This window comes from Lygodium microphyllum, chromosome 5 (genome assembly GCF_053477565.2).
Source record: "Lygodium microphyllum isolate KBCC chromosome 5, Lygodium_microphyllum_v1.1.10, whole genome shotgun sequence".
NCBI classification, from domain to species: Eukaryota; Viridiplantae; Streptophyta; class Polypodiopsida; order Schizaeales; family Lygodiaceae; genus Lygodium; species Lygodium microphyllum.
This window is the reverse complement of record NC_141139.1, coordinates 62,443,194-62,466,067: the sequence shown is the minus strand read 5'-3', so window position 1 is coordinate 62,466,067 and position 22,874 is coordinate 62,443,194. Positions and strand designations below refer to the sequence as shown.

The 22,874-nt window shown below is 36.1% G+C and overlaps 1 protein-coding gene across 1 annotated transcript; it reads left to right on the top strand.

The window, feature by feature from the left end:
* Window positions 1–332: 332 nt before the first annotated feature.
* On the top strand, window positions 333–1,245 carry LOC148035895 (pathogenesis-related protein 5-like). Its single transcript, XM_087679021.1, has one exon. It carries the CDS (start codon window positions 402–404, stop codon window positions 996–998), a length of 597 nt encoding a protein of 198 aa, XP_087535147.1. The 5' UTR covers window positions 333–401; the 3' UTR covers window positions 999–1,245.
* The last annotated feature ends 21,629 nt before the right edge of the window (window positions 1,246–22,874 follow it).

Sequence of the window (22,874 nt, the reverse complement as noted above, 5' to 3'; positions counted from 1 at the left end):
TTTTACGTTTTACGTTTGAATAGGTCAGATCGTTGAGGTTGGCAATAACCAGACGTTGGACAAGAGACGTAGCAGCGATGTCGAAAGGCGAGTTTGTCCGTGCTTGCTGTTTTCTCGACTGCACACGACCGATAACGAGCTCATCGACGGGCCAACGACGTCGTTTGCTGACTTTTGACGACGTCGTTGGACAGGAGCTTGCCGTTTTCTTGGATGGGGACTTCCGATAACGACGTCGTTTGCTGCCTTTTGACGACGTCGCAAAACAAGTAAAGTAGTCTTCTATTTCTATCAGTATTCTGCGCTGGTATTTATATATAAGAGTGGATTTGGTACGCCAAAATTAGATCAGCAAGTTTAGATCAGCCATATTATCGTACACCAGCAAGTTATACGACAATATGGCTGGTGCAAGCTGCTGCGGAACGTCCCTTGTAGGATCAGTGGCCATCCTGATATTAATGATACTGATGAGTATGAGAGGTGAGCTAAATACTGTATCGGCGACTTCCTTCAATGTGGTAAACCATTGCGGGGGCACCCTCGGCGTGCAAGTGCGCGAGAACGCCGGCGGTCCGACCATTGGAACCACAGGCTTCTCCCTGGCGCCTGGCGCGTCCAGGTCTCTGACCCCCCCCAGTGGCTGGTCGGGCAACTTCGGGACGGGCACGCCGAGCCTCCTGGCCGAGTTCACCATCAACATCCCGGCGGGCACGGACTTCTACGACTTGAGCGCAGTGGACGGCTTTCAGCTGGGCGTGGGCATGAGCATCACATGCAACGGCGCGAGCGTTTCCTGCAGCGCGGCGGCTTCCATCTGTCCCTCGGAAGACGTAAACGGCAACGCATGCGTGAACCCCAACCGCGACGACCCCAACACCAGCTACGCCCAGAACGTGCGCGCCTCCTGCCCCGACGCCTACAGTTGGTCCGGCGACGACCACGCCACCCACGGCACGCCCACGGGGGGCACCTGTGTTATCACCTTCTGCCCCTGAGTACCTGCCTATCTTTATTAACATATGGCCTCCCGCGCTAGCGCCTAGTTATTATTGTAAGCTGCTGTGTACCAGCTGTGCCTTGTAATAAAACGTCCGTCATCCGATTAAGCGTGCACATAGATGTTATAACATCTATGTAGTAACTTTATCATACAACTAAGCATATAGTCATATAATAAAATCTCATAGAGTGACATTTCTATATCTCTAAGATAAATAATAATCGAAAAAAACTTGGTTTGAAAAGTGTTTTTAATAGAGTAAAAAATGTGAAATCCAAATTGTCTTTATTCTACTAGATGTACATCATCTAGGTTTAAACTTCCAATGATTGTATTTTTCATGATGATTTATCAAATCAATACTTGAAAATTAGGAGAGTACATATTTTTTGACAAAAGTACAAAGTTAGATTAAGAGGCTAACTTTCTCTAACACTAACTTAAAAAAGTATACATATTTAGTCAAAACCATCTCTAATACAAGTTATAGTTCTTTCTATAAACTATAACTTTTTTTATAGTATATCTAAATTCTAAATAAATCAAAAGTAAGTAAAGCTCAAAGCGTATCTATGATCCATTATTCTTACACAAACATAACAACCCCTTTCCAAAAACAAGAGATAAGGAATATTAACCAATCAATATAGTTAAATACAGAAATTGAGGTTTTTGAAGTATGAGAAACACGACTAATATAGCTTTTGTGGCCATGAATTTTGTTTATAATGGTTTGCATTGTAGATCCCAATTTCTTTACAGTGCTTGTCTTTGCATAAGATACCAAGCGATTGAATATTTAGAGTATAGCAAAGCTCTGATACCACTATTGCAAAGCAAACTACGTGATGGATCTTATAAATCAAATCTTAGGTATTAAAATTTTCTTAAATAAAAAATAATTTGAATAAGTTAATAAATTAAAAAAAAAACAGAAAATACATGACAAGGCAAACCTTTCCCATGACAAGATCCATGGTTTGCCATCTTCCATTATGAAATATTAATTTACATAGATATTTACATTTATATAATTTATTTAAGTATTAAAAAAATACAAATATCAATCAAAGTACAAAGTTTTGTATGTGAGGAGGTTTCTTGTAGCTTGCTACAAATGCTATAGAGAATTTTGTGTATTAAATCATGATGTTTTCACATTATCATCATGTCCAAAATGTGTCACAATCTTTAAAATGATTTTAAAAGCTTTGAATTCTAACTTCAAATGAGAGAGAAACAACAAAACTAAGTTTTTACTAAGTTTTTCTATTTGGCATATGGTCCCGATATAAAGATGGCAGTGAATACTTTTTAAAAATGGATCACATAAAGATAATATCAAAGTATATATTAAATAAAAAAAATTTGATATTATTTATATAGATTTAGTCAAAGATTATTCAAACTTAATAAATTTTTTATATTATTAGTTTACCCAATTATGATTAATAATGTGCTCACTAGAACATGAAACACATTGGTTTCCAACCATCTGTCTACCAAGCACAATGCAACTAGAATCACACACAATGCTTATGTGTAATATGTCAAGATTATGCAATAAATAGATTCAATAAAATCACAAGTAAATAAATAAATAATCTTATTCTTATTGCAATTTTCATAGCATCATGGTTAACGAAGAAAATAGAGAATCAAATGATTAGAGAGAATATTTAAAAAGAGAAGAACAAGATAAAAATATTAGAGATAGTTTGAAAATATTTAAACATATAAAAATTGTATGGATGTAGATATATAGAGAGCAGGATCATGGGTAATTACATTGACATCTTTTTCAAGTATATTTGCATAAGTGATCCAAGCACTTTTAAATTATTAGTTTATTGTAAAATAATTATTTATTAATTTAAAAAATAGATAAATAAGGATTTAGAAAATTAACCAATAGTTATAGATTTATTATCTTCCATGGTACATAGCAAGCTAGTAGCATTGTTCTTGTCTTCAAAAAAGAATTATATGGATCATAATATTTCATTTAGTATAATTGCTTTGCTCTCTATTTGATATAATTGATAGTGTTGTATGTGTTGATGGTTTTTTGTACACTAAAGATATGTATATTTTTATGCATAGAGAATATCATTATTAATCACACATCTTAATTTTGATTTAATAGTTGCTTTGAGAGAATCATTGTAGGTTACTAGGATGAAGTAGAGAAGGAAAGAGTCAAAGCATATGCAATTGGAATAAACACATGGAATATCTTCAAGTATCTAACTATCACCAGAAAACTAAAGCACATGGATAGTAACAAGTCTATCCTGAACTCTTGTCAAAAGCCACAAAGATTGATCAAGATTGTTTAACTTATTTTTGATAGAATATGATTGGATTACTTTATTTAATTTCAAATACAAGTTTGTATATAGTTATTTTAATAATAAGATATATATATATATATATATATATATTCTATGATAAATCAATAATATATTTAAAATTTACATAATCAATTTGAATAATAATTATATAGATACTCAGAAAGGAAGACATCATATTTCTGTAGAGAAGAATGACCTTCAAGTCACATTTATTAAGATGTGACTTCCAAGTGTTCTTGAATTGCCAAATGACTTGCCAAATGACAATCAAGAAGTAGAAGTAAATGTCATAGCAAGCATTGAAAAGGTCATTCTTGCATCTAAGGTGTGTTCATATGTAGAGAGAGAAGATATGTAGAGATGTGTGTGAGAGAGAAGAGACACATCATGTACACTTCCAAAGACTATTTCGTATTAATCAAAATCTACATATATATATATAGGTGAGACCTGGTCTAGATAGGGTGAGCTATATATAGCTCCAACAACCCCACTCAAACAAAGGTCTCTAATTTCAAATGAAAAAACCCTCGAGGAGCACAAGGAAAAAACCTGAGCTTCTATATACAAATGTACAAACATGATCAAGAAGGATTATTGTGTGCAGGTAAAGTAAATCCGTACATGCGAAGATAAACTAAATATGTATATACAAAGATGACTAAGAGGTATGTATATGCATGTGTGAAGTGTATGATGCCTACAAGAAGTAGGTACCATGGCACTATAATGTCATAGTAGATTAATTTCCAAAGATTGAAGTTGAGACAACTCCAAGTTCCTAGCAGAGCAGAGTGAAGCGTGCTTCATTGAGTCCTTTGGTGAATATGTATGCAATCATCTAATCACTTAGACAATGTTCAACTATGATTGTGTGTTTCTTTACTTCATATCGAACTGTAAGGTTCTAATTTTTTTCTTCGCATGAACTACCTCGTATAGGAAATGGGATAATGATGTAGCATCTTCAAAATTGATTAAGGTTAATGGGAATTTTTTTTTTGCTTATCTTCCCGTCGGCGACGGTCGTGCTGGAGGGGCAGAGGGGAATAGAAAGGAGGCAGAAGCTCCTCGGTGGGAGCTCGCAGGTGTGGTAGTGCCATGCCTCTTGGCATGTTAGGAGAGGGAGAATCCCCCTCCCCTCCCCTATTTAAACCATGCGGAAATACAAGCAAAAAAAAAGAGGAAGGAGGCACTGCCATCATCCATGTTGTCGCCCTGCAAAAAACGAAGGAAGTGAGGGTTGCCATGACACTAGGCGTGAGAGGAAGAGGTCTTCTTCATGTGGACAGAGAACAGGAGCTCCTGTGGCAGCGTAGAGAGGCCGCCCCCATGGAGTTCACCCTATCGCCGAGGCCTACGCCAGCTTAAGGGCCGGCCGCCGAGGCCTACGCCACAGCTTAAGGGCCGGATGTACTCTCCCCCCTACCACACGTAGAAGCTTCCAGAAGCTTCTAGAAAGGAGCTTCATAAGCCCCCCTTAAGCCCCCTTCCCATAGTTGGAACCCCCCCTCCCCTTGTGTTTTTAATTTTCCTTTAGCCCCCTTTCTCTTGGCTTCAGAATCATCCCCCCCTGTGTTTTAACCCTTAAGCCCCTTTCCCATGGGCTTTGAAATCCCTCCCCCCCCCGCATGTTTAAAGCTTTATATGCCCTTTCCAATGGTTGTTTGAACCCCCGCCCCCCCCCCCCCCCCCCCATGTCCTAAAATTTTCTTTTAGCCCCTTCCCTTGGGCATCTTGAAATGTAATATATTAAAGGGAAATTTTAAAAAAAAATCACCTTCACGGCGGTGTGTCGAGCAGGAGCTTGTGAGGTGGAATGGAGGAGCCAGCAAGCTCCTCGCTAGAGCTTGCTTGGCTCCCTTGCCATGCATGATGACAGGTAAGGGGGGAGGGATTCTCTCCCCCCCTATAAAATTAGGGAGGGAAGAACGATCGAGAGAGGCTGCCATATTCTACTGAACGGAGGAGGAGGAAAGGACAGAGACGAATGTTGCCGCCTAACTGCTAGGAGGAAAGGAGTGATTGACGTCAAAGCCAAGGAGGCGGTCGCTGGGAGGATCTGACGTTGCCATTGATCCTACCCTCGAGATGAAGGAGCCAAGCGCCATCATGCCAGCTTCTGCCGCCTCTATCACGTGAGCCGTCATTTGCCGCCTGCAGACTCCCCCCCTCCCCTCTCCCCGGGTCGTCGCTGTCGAAAATCACCCCCCCTTTGACTTTCTGGAAGCTTGGAAGCTTCCAAAGGGGGGGTCATCTTAGCCCCCATTCCCCTTGGCCTTTAAACCCCTTTTCACCCTTCGGGTTTTAAAAATCCCTTAAGCCCCCTTTCACCCCCCTTCTTGTGCCTCACCAAATTCTCCCTACTACCCCCCCCCCCCCCCGCCCCCCCGTGTTTTAAAGGGTCATAAGCCCCTTTTTCCCCTATAAAGGGTGGCTTAAAGGTCCTACTATTACACCCCCCATGTTTTTTTTAAAAAAAGCCACTTAGCCCCTTTCCTTAAGCTTTTTTTTTCGTATTTTATAAATCCTCAACCACACCCCCCTATGTATTAACCCTTAAACCCCTAACCCTTGGCTTGGGAACCACCCCTTTTTCCTCCGTATTTATACCTTCCCTAGCCCTCCCCTTGTGGCGTATTGAAACCCCCTTTTAAGTTTGACTTAAGGGTCCTTCGACCTTATTTATAACCTTTACGGTTACTATATCCCCTTAGAAGTCCTCTCCTGCACCTTGTGTTTTTTTCCATCCCTTTTCGTTCCTCGTTTGAGCGAGTCATTAAAAGACCATTAAGCCTTCCCCATGGCTTCAATGGGTCTTAATCGTAGAAGACTCTGAAACACCCTTTCGAATTTCCCTAACTTCCAAGGAGGGAGCCTTCCAAAAACTACTATCGACGAGCAGTGCAAGGAAGCGATGGTGGAATTCCTAGGAGGAGTTGTAGAGCTGCTTCCACGTTCGAAAAACTACAATTGCGATGCCTCCTAAGAAAGTCCAAGGCGTAGCCGCGGGAGGGTCATCTCCCGGTATCCATGTGGATATCTCACCCCAAAACCAGGTTTTTCTTCTTGGCTTCAATTCGGTTTTAAGTCGATCATGTAAAGAGAAATTGTTAGGGATCAGATATATTTGTCCGAGTTATTTGTAATGAAGGAGTTTAGCTTATTTGAATGAATGATAATGTATAGAACTTAGTTTCCTTCGAATTGCATCAAGCATTATAAATTATGAGCAAGATTATCCATTTACTATAGTAGTATATTTTAGTTAAATCCTAAAGGTATAGAAATTATATCTTGCACCATTAGTCTTATTCCTTTCGCAACAAATCATTGTAAATGATTAAATTCATGAAAGGTTTCTTTCGTTGCTCAAATTACTAGGAAGTTATCATTGCTAATTGCACATCTTAGCAAGGGAAATGTTTGTTATTTGGCATGAGTTCATCTGCAAGGAAAAAGGAAGTTCAAATTGAACTGTATTGACTGAAAAGTAAATTGTCACAAGGATAGAAAAACCGTGACAAGACGATAAATATTACCTTCCAAAAGATATCAAAACCAATCTAAACATAGAAATATTCATACCCTAAGCACTTGACTACTTTCCTTATTGTAGGGTCAAAAAAATTCGTAAAGATAAAGAACTAGGGCTATCCCCGAGATCCTTAAAAAGAAACCCTAGACCCGACATACATCAGCTTAAAGGATCTAAAACGGATTATTCCATCGCAGGACTTGCGCAGCAAGTACGAAATCATGTACGAACAATGACAAAAAGAAGAAGGGTGGTGAGAAAAAGTTTCAAGGAGATTTCTTCTACCGTAAGAAGAAAGGACATGTAACTACGTATTATCGTATCAAGAAGAAAGCTAAAAATAATTGCACTATAAAGAATAAAAGGAAGGAGACAAAAGTTTCAAGGAGATTTCTTCTACTGCAAGAAGAAAGGATATGTAATTACAGATTGTCGTATCAAGAAGAAAGCTAAGAAGAATGGCACTATAAAGAATAAAAGGAAGGAGAAAACTAATACAGTTGAAGCAGAGTTGAAGTTATTCATGGCGACCATTGAGAAAGTATGCTCCTCTCAGTGCAATAAATATCTAACAGTGGCTCATAGATATTGGATAGTGGCATCTCCCAGCAACAAGAAAGGTGTATATAGTTGTACGAAGCGTCTATAAGAATCCATCACTATGATGGTTGGGAATGATGAAAAATGCCATGTTGAGGGCATACATACTATTTTTTCTATTACTACAAATGGTAAACTAAAGAATATTTCAAATGTGTTGTATGCTTTAGAAATTAAGAGAAATCTATATCCGTTACTTCTAAAACTAATACAGGCCATGAGGTGAGGTTTATTAAGACAAGTGTAGAAATTATTGATTTTGCTAGCAAAGTTTTTAGCAAAGGAGAAAGGAGGAACAACTTGTATGAGCTAAGTCCTCTTATAGCCACTACTAGTGTGGACACAACTAGACTTTGGCATTGAATATTTTCTCACCTTGATTTTGCAGTCTTAAAGGAAAGGCATAAGCATGCTATGTTTCTCACCTACCTGCACTAACCCAAATGAAGGAACCATGTGAAGCTTGTATAATGGGCAAGCCATAGAGAAAGATATTTGCACAAGAAAGTAATAATAGAGCAAAGACTCTACTAGAGTTGGTGCATGCTAATTTGTGCGGAAAAATTGCCTACAAAAGCTTTGGAAGGATCTTGTTATTTTATGTTAATTGTTAATGACTATAGTAGGAAGATGTGGGCATACTTCCTTCATGATAAGGCTCAAGCTTTTGGTAAGTCTAAAAAATGGCTAAAACTTGTTGAGAATGAAATAGGGCAAAATGTGAAGAAGTTTAGAATAGATCGTGGTGATGCGCTCAACTCAACGGAGCTTGAAAATTTTTGCAAGAGCAAAGGGATTAAGCATCAATTAATGATGCCTCATAGACCTTTGGACAATGGCATTGTTGAACACCAAAATCGCACCATTGTGAAAATGGAAAGGTGTATGCTTAAGGGGAAGGGATTGCCTAACCAATTTTAAAGTTTTAATAATGTAGTCTACATTCTTAATCAAAGTTACACAAAGGATATTAGTGGAATATCTCCTCATGAGGCCTATTCTGGTAAGAAACCATCTATCTCACATTTTGGAACTTTTGGATGTGAATGTTATGCACATGTTCTGAAGGATAAGAGAAACAAGTTAAATCCAAAAAGCACAAAAGGTATCTTCTTCAATTATAATGATGAAATACATTTTTTTAAAAGCATGAGGTAACTTCTAATATCAAAATTGACCCTAAGATAGAGGCATCAATGTATTGTTCTCCTTGCTATATAGGCACAATAGAGCTAGAGATAGAAGCATAAACAGAAGTAGAGAGCTTGTTCTTCTCATATAGATCCCCTCTAGAAGCTAAAGCAAAGCCTAAAGAGGAAGATAAAGAAAGTGAAGAGCAAGAATATGAGAGTGCAAAGGAATAATCTCTCTCATTAGAAGAGAATATTAATGATAATGTCGCCACAAAGTCATTAGAGGAATAAGATTCCTTATTGCTAGATGGAATGACAATAGTCCCTTTTAGGCTACTAGTGGGTCTGCAAAGAATGCAAATGATGTTTCAAAAATTGATCAAGAAAACAAAGATTATCTTTAGTACTGGCTCTTGTCACCCTAATCCATCATTTTCAAGAAAATATGATGATGATGCACCATGCCAACAAGTGCTAGTGCCACAACTAAAGAGCAATCAAATGGATCCTTGTTATGTGATGTTCTTGAATGCTTCCTTAGATGATGAATCCTCAAGTCAGGAGGTAAGAATCACTTACACCCTGGCAACTTATAGCAGCCAAGGCATGGAAAAATCTCACTATCAAGCACATAATTTTTCTTCGAAGCACAAGACATGGAAGAGGAGATATAAAAGTAATAATCTTGAGTAGATATTCAATTGGTTTTTTTAATGACAACTTCAAAGAATGAATACTAAAGATGACAATGAATCTTGAGAAATCATAGTTATTTTCAAGATAGGAAAGTACAAAGCTACCTCTCAAGAGCTTTTACATATTTCTCCTCCTCAAGGATCTTTCTCTATAACATAGAAATTTTCTTCTCTTGTAGCCAACTATGGATTGTATATCAATTTTATTTGCTACCAAAGCATAAGATGAGAGGGCCAGAAAGTTATCCTAATCCAAAAGCTGAGAAACCAGGATAGTAACCAAAAATCCTAATTGTTGTTGTCTTCTCCAAAATATCACATTGTGCACATTTTACTGTAACCCAAAGAAACCAAGTAGCCTTGTAAGTGCCTTAATACATACTATAGGACATGTTTCTTTCTTTAAGAAGATATTATGGCATAATAAGAAAACATGAGGATCAATCCTTGCTAAGTAATGGCGAAGTGCAACATCATTCAATGAACTACTACTACCTCTCGACCTTTTGCCCTATGTCCCAAGAAGTTATCAAAATCTTCAGTCTCCAACTGTAAAAATGATAAATATAAAATGAGAGTCAAAATCACACAAATCAATGTATTTTACAAAATCAGAGATAATAGTATCAATTGCTTTTTGTCATGCTCTAGCTTAATATACTCTGACTTCTCGCTTCTAAAAATAAAAATTCCAAGTCGATCTTGAAGATGGTTAAACTCTTCATCAGTAATCCCCAACTCTTTCTTAGCATCATTTGCCTTATTGAAACAAAAAGAAAGGGTATCCTCTGCATCAATAAAATTATCATCTACAATTTTAGTGTCTAGTTTAAGTAACTCTTCGTTGGATTCATTTTTTACATCAACTATGCCATTTGCAACATTAGAAGCCTTTGCAATGATTGCTAAATAATACTCCTCCCTGTGATTAAAGAGTGTTTGGATGTCTAATAGTAGTATATATTCCTTATTCTTAATAGAAAAAGTTGGAAGAGAAGGAACAATATAGAAACAAGGGGACTCAAACACAATATTTATATTTTCATGGCTTTCTTCAATAATGGTCTCAACTTTGAATTGGCCGACATCTAGTTTGTCAGCAATATATGCTTCTTGCTAAGGGTCCAAACATTTGTCTTCATCCTTCTCATTCACCACCTCATCCAAAAGGGAGAAGCTATAAGATTTTGCTACCTCTAATTGTTTTTCATCATATTAAATAGGACACAAGAGTATATACAATGAATGCATTCGCTTTTGACATGAGGCTACATTTCCTAGAATGAGCATAACAAAATACATATGTTTTTTGCAAAAAACTTATTGAGAGAATGAACTCCAAACTTTCTTCTGAAGAGCGATTTCTTTGAATGTGAGGTCCCAATAGGTATATAAACATATTCCTTTGTCTCCTTTTCAACCAAAAGCAAAGGTAGACTTTCAAACTCAGCAAAATCCTCCACAATTTTTTTTTGCAAGAATTCACCACATGGTCAATATCCCAATCAGGGTTGAAAATATCCTTTGCAATTCCGTACTAAGATAACTCCATGCCATTTTGAAGAAGAAAGTATAGGAGCCTTTCTATGAGGGGAGAAACCTCTATGGTTTGAGACAATCCAAGAACCCTTAATGGCAACTTACCTTTTCTTGGATATTTCTTAGGCATTCCTATACTTATTGCTAAGCAAGGAGAAGAAGTAGAGGGATTTTAGGAGAAAAAGTAACACAAACTAAACCCCTTGAATGTGACAACAACCTTCTTCTTTTTCTCTTTAGTGTGCTCACATCCGGAGAGCGTTCAATATCTTTTGCATTAGACATTGCATAGTCCATGATATGATTCAAGAAGAAGAACTCAACCAGACAACAAGGCATTCTTCTTCTTCGCCAGACAAAGTTTATTAATGATATTGTTAAGAAGTTTGGGTTGACAAATGCGCAGTCTGCCAACACTCCCATTCTTTCGAGCTCTACCAAGGGTACATCTACAACACGCAATGAAGAATCAGCCATTCATCAACCTTTTGCTAATCTTGTTGGTTGTCTTCAATTTATTGGTTTAAACACGAGACCAGATATTTTATTTGCAGCTAACTTTTTGGGACAGTATCCTTCTTCCCCTTCAACTATTCATTGGAGTGCTGCAAAACGTATTCTTAAGTACCTCAAGGGTACTAAGGAGTTTGGTCTTATTTATTGTCGTCGAGAGGATTCTTCTTTATCTTCTTCAACTTCTCTTGACCTTATTGTATATATAGATGCTGATTGGACAAGTTCACATTTATCCATGTGATCTACAAGTGGAAATTGTTTCTTTGTAAATGGATGTTTGATTTCCTGGTCCAGCAAGAAAGAATGATGTGTTGCGGTTTCCACAATTGAGGCCGAATATGTTGCTGCATCATTAGCAGCTCGAGAGCTAGTTTGGCTTCGACAACTACTTGCAGATTTGGGACATCCTTCATCATCTAGTACACCTCTTCGATGCGACAACCAAAGTGCTATTAGTCTTACCAAAGACTATATACAACATAGTAAATCAAAGCATATTGCTATTCATTATCATTATGTTCGACATGAAGTTAAGAAAGGTTCCATTATGGTGGAGCATTGTCCCAGTGATCAAATGGTTGCAGACATCTTCACAAAAGTTCTTAGTGAAGCTCGCTTTAGTTCATTAAGACATGCACTTTGTATTGTTCCAAGTTCTTGTCTCACTAATTGAGGCATGTATCATTGTATTCATGAAAACTTTATAGTAAATCATTTTTTTATCGTAGGTATGTGTAGGGGCTCGGGTTTTTCCCTTGTTCTCCCCAAGGGTTTTTTCCCTTGTTCTCCCCAAGGGTTTTTTCACTCGCAGCCAGAGACCTTTGTTTAAGTGGGGATGTTACAACTATATATATCATCTCTCACTTGACTTGGGTCTCACCTATATATACTAAATCTACATCAATATGAATCATTCTTTGGGAGCATGTCTTATGTATCTCTCTCGTACTCTCTCTCTCTCTGAACAAATGATCCGTGATATTTGATACATCAACACATCTATTTATGGTTGGATCTCATATCACACTTAATGTCTATTTATGGTTGACAAATACGCACTCTGCCAACAATCCCATTCTTTTGAGCTCTACCGAGGGTACATCTGCAACACACAATGAAGAATCAGCCATTCATCAACCTTTTGCTAATCTTGTTGGTTGTCTTCATTTTATTGGTTTAAACACAAGACCAAATATTTTATTTGCAACTAACTTTTTGGGACAGTATCCTTCTTCCCCTTTCACTATTCATTGGAGTGCTACAAAACGTATTCTTAAGTACCTCAAGGGTACTAAGGAGTCTGGTCTTATTTATCGTCGTCGAGAGGATTCTTCTTTATCTTCTTCAACTTCTCATAACCTTATTGGATATTCAAATGGTGATTGGGCAAGTTCACATTTATCCATGCGATCTACAAGTGGGAATTGTTTCTTTGTAAATGGATGTTTGGTTTCTTGGTCTAGCAATAAACAACGATGTGTTGCGGGTTGAGAGAGAGAGAGAGAGTACGAGAGAGATACACAAGAAATGCTCCCAAAGAATGATTCATATTGATGTAGAGTTGGTATATATAGGTGAGACCCAAGTCAAGTGAGAGATGATATATATAGTTGTAATTCATTAAGACATGCACTTGGTATTGTTCCAAGTTCTTGTCTCACTAATTGAGGCATGTATCATTGTATTCAAGAAAACTTTATAGTAGATCATTTTTGTATCGTAGGTATGTGTAGGGGCTCGGATTTTTCCCTTGTTCTCCCCAAGGGTATTTTCACTTGTAGCTAGAGACCTTTGTTTGAGTGGGGATGCTACAACTATATATATCATCTCTCACTTGACTTGGGTCTCACCTATATATACTAACTGTACATCAATATGAATCATTCTTTGGGAGCATGTCTTGTGTATCTATTGAATATAATGTCTTTGATGATGCTATGTCTGTCCAAGAGGATCCAATATCGTATATGGAAGTTATCAATTTGTCTCAAAGGGATCATTGGCAAGAAGCTATGCAAGCTGAGTATGATTCTTTAATCCCCAAAGGTACATGGATTCTTACTGAACTCTCCCAAAGTCGTGTTCCTATCAAATGTAAATGGGTTTATAAAACCAAGACCAAAGCTGATGGCTCGTTTGATAAGTTCAAAGCATTACTTGTTGCAAAAGGTTACTCGCAGATTGTAGGAGTAGATTATCAAGAAACATTTTCTCCCGTTGTGCGCTCCACAACTGTTCATATGCTTTTGGGTTTTGCAACACTATTTGATCGAGAAATTCACCAAATGGATGTTAAAACGACTTTTCTCAATGGAGATCTTGAAGAAGAAATCTATATGGAGCAACCTGAAGATTTTATGATTGCAGAAAAGGAGCATCTTGTATGCTAGCTTCATCGTGTATTATATGGATTGAAGAAAGCCTCTCGTGCTTGGTATATTAAGATTGATCAGTTCCTCACATCTAAAGGTTTTGTTGCATGTTTTGCTGACCCAAATCTTTACATCAAAAGGGAGGACAAATGTTTTATTATTCTTGCTCTATATGTTGATGATACTATTCTTGTGTCAAATAATATTGCTCTCTTGGATGCTATGAAGAAGCTTTTATCGACTGCATTTGAAATGGTGGATCTTGGTGAGATACATTCTTGTTTGGGTATTCAAGTTCAATGACACGGACAACAAGGCATTCTTCTTCTTCGCTAGACAAAGTTTATTAATGATATTGTTAAGAAGTTTGGGTTGACAAATGCGCAGTCTGCCAACACTCTTATTCTTTCGAGCTCTACCAAGGGTACATCTACAACACGCAATGAAGAATCAACCATTCATCAACTTTTTCTAATCTTGTTGGTTGTCTTCAATTTATTGGTTTAAACACAAGACGAGATATTTTATTTCCAGCTAACTTTTTGGGACAGTATCTTTCTTCCCCTTCCACTATTCATTGGAGTGCTGCAAAACATATTCTTAAGTAGCTCAAGGGTACTAAGGAGTTTGGTCTTATTTATCGTCATCGAGAGGATTCTTCTTTATCTTCTTCAACTTCTCTTGACCTTATTGGATATATAGATGCTAATTGGGCAAGTTCACATTTATCCATGCGATCTACAAGTGGGAATTGTTTCTTTGTAAATGGATGTTTGGTTTCTTGGTCCAGCAAGAAACAACGATGTGTTGTGGTTTCTACAACTAAGGCCGAATATGTTGTTGCATCATTAGCAGCTCGCGAGCTAGTTTGGCTTCGACAACTACTTGCAGATTTGGGACATCCTTCATCATCTAGTACACCTCTTCGATGCGACAACCAAAGTGCTATTAGTCTTACCGAAGACTATATACAAAATAGTAAATCAAAGCATATTGCTATTCATTATCATTATGTTCGACGTGAAGTCAAGAAAGGTTCCATTATGGTGGAGCATTGTCCCAGTGATCAGATGGTTGCAGACATCTTCACAAAAGCTCTTAGTGAAGCTTGCTTTAGTTCATTAAGACGTGCACTTAGTATTTTTCCAAGTTCTTGTCTCACTGATTGAGGCATGTATCATTGTATTCAAGAAAACTTTATAGTAAATCATTTTTGTATCGTAGGTATGTGTAGGGGCTCGGGTTTTTCCCTTGTTCTCCCCAAGGGTTTTTTCACTCGCAGCCAGAGACCTTTGTTTGAGTGGGGATGTTACAACTATATATATCATCTCTCACTTGACTTGGGTCTCACCTATATATACTAACTGTACATCAATATGAATCATTCTTTGGGAGCATGTCTTGTGTATCTCTCCAAATAAGATTGATAAAAATTTGGAGATATATGTCGATCTTCCTATTGAGATAGAGCATGGATTCTATTCTATTGAATATGATGTCTTTGATGATGCCATGTCTATCCAAGAGGATCCAATATTGTATATGGAAGCTATCAATTCGCCTCAAAAGGATCAATGGCAAGAAGCTATGCAAGCTGAGTATGATTCTTTAATCCCCAAAGGTACATGGATTCTTACTGAACTCCCCCCAAATCGTGTTCCTATCAAATGTAAATGGGTTTATAAAACCAAGCCCAAAGCTGATGGCTCGTTTGATAAGTTCAAAGCACGACTTGTTGCAAAAGGTTACTCGTAGATTGTAGGAGTAGATTATCAAGAAACATTTTCTCCCATTGTGCGCTCCACAACTGTTCGTATGCATTTGGCTTTTGCAACACTATTTGATCTAGAAATTCACCAAATGGATGTTAAAACGGCTTTTCTCAATGGAGATCTTGAAGAAGAAATCTATATGGAGAAACCTGAAGGTTTTATGATTGCAGGAAAGGAGCATCTTGTATGTCAGCTTCATCGTGCATTATATGGACTGAAGCAAACCTCTCGTGCTTGTTATATTAAGATTGATCAGTTCCTCACATCTAAAGGTTTTGTTGCATGTTTTGCTCAACCAAATCATTACATCAAAATGGAGGACAAATGTTTTATTATTCTTACTCAATGACACTGACAACAAGGCATTCTTCTTCTTTGCCAGACAAAGTTTATTAATGATATTGTTAAGAAGTTTGGGTTGACAAATGCGCAATCTGCCAACACTCCCATTCTTTCGAGCTCTACCAAGGGTACATCTACAACACGCAATGAAGAATCAGCCATTCATCAACCTTTTGCTAATCTTGTTGGTTGTCTTCAATTTATTGGTTTAAACACGAGACCAGATATTTTGTTTGCACCTAACTTTTTGGGACAATATCTTTCTTCCCCTTCCACTATTCATTGGAGTGCTGCAAAACGTATTCTTAAGTACCTCAAGGGTACTAAGGAGTTTGGTCTTATTTATTGTCGTTGAGAGGATTTTTCTTTATCTTCTTCATTTTCTCTTGACCTTATTGGATATACAGATGCTGATTGGGCAAGTTCACATTTATCCATGCGATATACAAGTGGGAATTGTTTCTTTGTAAATTGATGTTTGGTTTCTTGGTCCAGCAAGAAACAATGATGTGTTGCAGTTTCTATAACTGAGGCCGAATATGTTGCTCCATCATTAGCAGCTCGCGAGCTAGTTTGGCTTCGACAACTACTTGCAGATTTGGGACATCCTTCATCATCTAGTACACCTCTTCGATGCGACAACCAAAGTGCTATTAGTCTTACCAAAGACTATATACAACATAGTAAATCAAAGCATATTGCTATTCATTATCATTATGTTCGACATGAAGTTAAGAAAGGTTCCATTATGGTGGAGCATTGTCCCAGTGATCAAATGGTTGCAGACATCTTCACAAAAGTTCTTAGTGAAGCTCGCTTTAATTCATTAAGACATGCACTTTGTATTGTTCCAAGTTCTTGTCTCACTAATTGAGGCATGTATCATTTTATTCATGAAAACTTTATAGTAAATCATTTTTGTATCATAGGTATGTGTAGGCGCTCGAGTTTTTCCCTTGTTCTCCCCAAGGGTTTTTTCCCTTGTTCTCCCCAAGGGTTTTTTCACTCACAGCCAGAGACCTTTGTTTAAGTGGGGATGTTACAACTATATATATCATCTCTCACTTGACTTGGGACTCACCTATATATACTAAATGTACATCAATATGAATCATTCTTTGGGAGCATGTCTTGTGTATCTCTCTCGTACTCTCTCTCTCTCTGAACAAATGATCCGTGATATTTGATACATCAACACATCTATTTATGGTTGGATCTCATATCACACTTAATGTCTATTTATGGTTGACAAATACAAACTCTGCCAACACTCCCATTCTTTCGAGCTCTACCAAGGGTACATCTGCAACACACAATGAAGAATCAACCATTCATCAACCTTTTGCTAATCTTGTTGGTTGTCTTCATTTTATTGGTTTAAACACAAGACCACATATTTTATTTGCAACTAACTTTTTGGGACAATATCTTTCTTCCCCTTTCACTATTCATTGGAGTGCTACAAAATGTATTCTTAAGTACCTCAAGGGCACTAAGGAGTTTGGTCTTATTTATCGTCATCAAGAGGCTTCTTCTTTATCTTCTTCAACTTCTCATAACCTTATTGGATATACAAATGCTGATTGGGCAAGTTCACATTTATCCATGCAATCTACAAGTGGGAATTGTTTCTTTGTAAATGGATGTTTGGTTTCTTGGTCCAGCAATAAACAACGATGTGTTGTGGGTTGAGAGAGAGAGAGAGAGTACGTGACATGCTCCCAAAGAATGATTCATATTGATGTAGAGTTGGTATATATAGGTGAGACCCAAGTCAAGTGAGAGATGATATATATAGTTGTAATTCATTAAGACATGCACTTGGTATTGTTCCAAGTTCTTGTCTCACTGATTGAGGCATGTATCATTGTATTCAAGAAAACTTTATAGTAGATCATTTTTGTATCGTAGGTATGTATAGGGGCTCAGATTTTTCCCTTGTTCTCCCCAAGGGTATTTTCACTTGCAGCAGCTAGAGACCTTTTTTTGAGTGGGGATGCTACAACTATATATATCATCTCTCACTTGACTTGGATCTCACCTATATATACTAACTGTACATCAATATGAATCATTCTTTGGGAGCATGTCTTGTGTATCTCTCCAAAGAAGATTGATAAAAATTTGGAGATACATGTCGATCTTCCTATTGAGATAGAGCATGGATTTTATTCTATTGAATATGATGTCTTTGATGATGCTATGTCAGTCCAAGAGGATCCAATATCGTATATGGAAGCTATCAATTCGTCTCAAAGGGATCAATGGCAAGAAGCTATGCAAGCTGAGTACGATTCTTTAATCCCCAAAGGTACATGGATTCTTACTGAACTCCCCCAAAGTCGTGGTCCTATCAAATGTAAATGGGTTTATAAAACCAAGACCAAAGCTGATGGCTCGTTTGATAAGTTCAAAGCATTACTTGTTGCAAAAGGTTACTCGCAGATTGTAGGAGTAGATTATCAAGAAACATTTTCTCCCATTGTGCGCTCCACAACTGTTCGTATGCTTTTGGCTTTTGCAACACTATTTGATGGAGAAATTCACCAAATGGATGTTAAAACGACTTTTCTCAATGGAGATCTTGAAGAAGAAATCTATATGGAGCAACCTGAAGATTTTATGATTGCAGAAAAGGAGCATCTTGTATGCTAGCTTCATCATGTATTATATGGATTGAAGCAAGCCTCTCGTGCTTGGTATATTAAGATTGATCAGTTCCTCACATCTAAAGGATTTGTTGCATGTTTTGCTGACCCAAATCTTTACATCAAAAGGGAGGACAAATGTTTTATTATTCTTGCTCTATATGTTGATGATACTATTCTTGTGTCAAACAATATTGCTCTCTTGGATGCTATGAAGAAGCTTTTATCAACTGCATTTGAAATGGTGGATCTTGGTGAGATACATTCTTGTTTGGGTATTCAATTTCAACGACACCGACAACAAGGCATTCTTCTTCTTCGCCAGAAAAAGTTTATTAATGATATTGTTAAGAAGTTTGGGTTGACAAATGCGCAGTCTGCCAACACTCTTATTCTTTCGAGCTCTACCAAGGGTACATCTACAACACGCAATGAAGAATCAGCCATTCATCAACTTTTGCTAATCTTGTTGGTTGTCTTCAATTTATTTGTTTAAACACAAGATGAGATATTTTATTTCCAGCTAACTTTTTGGGACAGTATCTTTCTTCCCCTTCCACTATTCATTGGAGTGCTGCAAAACGTAATCTTAAGTACCTCAAGGGTACTAAGGAGTTTGGTCTTATTTATCGTCATCAAGAGGATTCTTCTTTATCTTCTTCAACTTCTCTTGACCTTATTGGATATACAAATGCTAATTGGGCAAGTTCACATTTATCCATGCGATTTACAAGTGGGAATTTTTTCTTTGTAAATGGATGTTTGGTTTCTTGGTCTAGTAAGAAACAACGATGTGTTGCGGTTTCTACAACTTAGGCCGAATATGTTGCTACATCATTAGCAGCTCGCAAGCTAGTTTGGCTTTGACAACTACTTGCAAATTTGGGATATCCTTCATCATCTAGTACACCTCTTTAATGTGACAACCAAAGTGCTATTAGTCTTACCAAAGACTATATACAACATAGTAAATCAAAGCATATTTCTATCCATTATCATTATGTTCGACATGAAGTCAAGAAAGGTTCGATTATGGTGGAGCATTGTCCCAGTGATCAAATGGTTGCAGACATCTTCACAAAAGCTCTTAGTAAAGCTTGCTTTAGTTCATTAAGACATGCACTTGGTATTGTTCCAAGTTCTTTTCTCACTGATTGAGGCATGTATCATTGTATTCAAGAAAACTTTATAGTAAATCATTTTTGTATTGTAGGTATGTGTAGGGGATCGGTTTTTTCCCTTGTTCTCCCCAAGGGTTTTTTCACTTGCACCCAGAGACCTTTGTTTGAGTGGGGATGTTACAACTATATATATCATCTCTCACTTGACTTGGGTCTCACCTATATATTGGTGCACAGATCGGTCGCTGTATGCTCACGTAGTGAATCCCGGAAGGTCCCCAAGAACAATGAACTCTACCTTTTTGCACAAATTACAATGTAAAAAGCATGAACGACAAGAGCAAGAGACCAATTGGGTTCAATCTCCCCCCATGCCTTGTGTGAGTGCTTCACAAAGCATGTATTTTATGTATATTTCCATCTTCATGCTCAATAATAACTTGGTTTGAAAAGTGTTTTTAATAGAGTAAAAAATGTGAAATCCAAATTGTCTTTATTCTACTAGATGTACATCATCTAGGTTTAAAATTCCAATGATTGTATTTTTCATTATGATTTATCAAATCAATACTTGAAAATTAGGAGAGTACATATTTTTTGACAAAAGTACAAAGTTAGATTAAGAGGCTAACTTTCTCTAACACTAACTTAAAAAAGTATACATATTTAGTCAAAACCATCTCTAATACAAGTTATAGTTCTTTCTATAAACTATAACTTTTTTTATAGTATATCTAAATTCTAAATAAATCAAAAGTAAGTAAAGCTCAAAGCGTATGTATGATCCATTATTCTTACACAAACATAACAACCCCTTTCCAAAAACAAGAGATAAGGAATATTAACCAATCAATATAGTTAAATATAGAAATTGAGGTTTTTAAAGTATGAGAAACACGACTAATATAGCTTTTGTGGCCATGAATTTTGTTTATAATGGTTTGCATTGTAGATCCCAATTGCTTTACAGTGCTTGTCTTTGCATAAGATACCAAGCGATTGAATATTTAGAGTATAGCAAAGCTCTGATACCACTATTGCAAAGCAAACTACGTGATGGATCTTATAAATTAAATCTTAGGTATTAAAATTTTATTAAATAAAAAATAATTTGAATAAGTTAATAAATTAAAAAAAATCAGAAAATACATGACAAGGCAAACCTTTCCCATGACAAGAACCATGGTTTGCCATCTTCCATTATGAAATATTAATTTACATAGATATTTACATTTATATAATTTATTTAAGTATTAAAAAAATACAAACATCAATCAAAGTACAAAGTTTTGTATGTGAGGAGGTTTCTTGTAGCTTGCTACAGATGCTATAGAGAATTTTGTGTATTAAATCATGATGTTTTCACATTATCATCATGTCCAAAATGTGTCACAATCTTTAAAATGATTTTAAAAGCTTTGAATTCTAACTTCAAATGAGAGAGAAACAACAAAACTAAGTTTTTACCAAGTTCTTCTATTTGGCATATGGTCGCGATATAAAGATGGCAGTGAATACTTTTTAAAAATGGATCACATAAAGATAATATCAAAGTATATATTAAATAAAAATATTTTGATATTATTTATATAGATTTAGTCAAAGATTATTCAAACTCAATAAATTGTTTATATTATTAGTTTACCCAATTATGATTAATAATGTGCTCACTAGAACATGAAACACATTGGTTTCCAACCATCTGTCTACCAAGCACAATGCAACTAGAATCACACACAATGCTTATGTGTAATATGTCAAGATTATGCAATAAATAGATTCAACAAAATCACAAGTAAATAAATAAATAATCTTATTCTTATTGCAATTTTCATAGCATCATGGTTAACGGAGAAAATAGAGAATCAAAAGATTAGAGAGAATATTTAAAAAGAGAAGAACAAGATAAAAATATTAGAAATAGTTTGAAAATATTTAAACATATAAAAATTGTATGGATGTAGATATATAGAGAGTAGGATCATGGGTAAGCTAATACAAGTTCAGGTAAGTTTATCATTACATTGACATCTTTTTCAAGTATATTTGCATAAGTGATCCAAGCACTTTTAAATTATTAGTTTATTGTAAAATAATTATTTATTAATTTTAAAAATAGATAAATAAGGATTTAGAAAATTAACCAATAGTTATAGATTTATTATCTTCCATGGTACATAGCAAGCTAGTAGCATTGTTCTTGTCTTCAAAAAAGAATTATATGGATCATAATATTTCATTTAGTATAATTGCTTTTCTCTCTATTTGATATAATTGATAGTCTTGTATGCGTTGATGGTTTTTTGTACACTAAAGATATGTATATTTTTATGCATAGAGAATATCAATATTAATCACACATCTTAATTTTGATTTAAGAGTTGCTTTGAGAGAATCATTGTAGGTTACTAGGATGAAGTAGAGAAGGAAAGAGTCAAAGCATATGAAATTGGAATAAACATATGGAATATCTTCAATTATCTAACTATCACCAGAAAACTAAAGCACATGGATAGTAACAAGTCTATCCTGAACTCTTGTCAAAAGCCACAAAGATTGATCAAGATTGTTTAACTTATTTTTGATAGAATATGATTGGATTACTTTATTTATTTTCAAATACAAGTTTGTATATAGTTATTTTAATAATAAGAAATATTTAGATATATATATATATATATATATATATATATATTCTATGATAAATCAATAATATATTTAAAATTTACATAATCAATTTGAATAATAATTATATAGATACTCAGAAAGGAAGACATCATATTGCTATACAGAAGAATGACCTTCAAGTCACATTAATTAAGATGTGACTTCCAAGTGTTCTTGAATTGCCAAATGACAATCAAGAAGTGGAAGTAAATGTCATAGCAAACATTGAAAAGGTCATTCTTGCATCTAAGGTGCGTTCATATGTAGAGAGAGAAGATATGAAGAGATGTGTGAGAGAGAGAAGAGACACATCATGTACACTTCCAAAGACTATTTCGTATTAATCACAATCTACATATATATATAGGTGAGACCTGGTTTAGATAGGGTGAGCTATATATAGCTCCAACAACCCCACTCAAACAAAGGTCTCTAATTTCAAATGAAAAAACCCTCGAGGAGCACAAGGAAAAAACCTGAGCTTCTATATACAAATATACAAACATGATCAAGAAGGATTATTGTGTGCATGTAAAGTAAATCCGTACATGCGAAGTTAAACTAAATATGTATA

Excerpts from the sequence above, each read along its gene's own strand:
- LOC148035895 (XM_087679021.1), top strand. The coding sequence starts at position 402 with ATGGCTGGTGCAAGCTGCTGCGGAACGTCCCTTGTAGGATCAGTGGCC.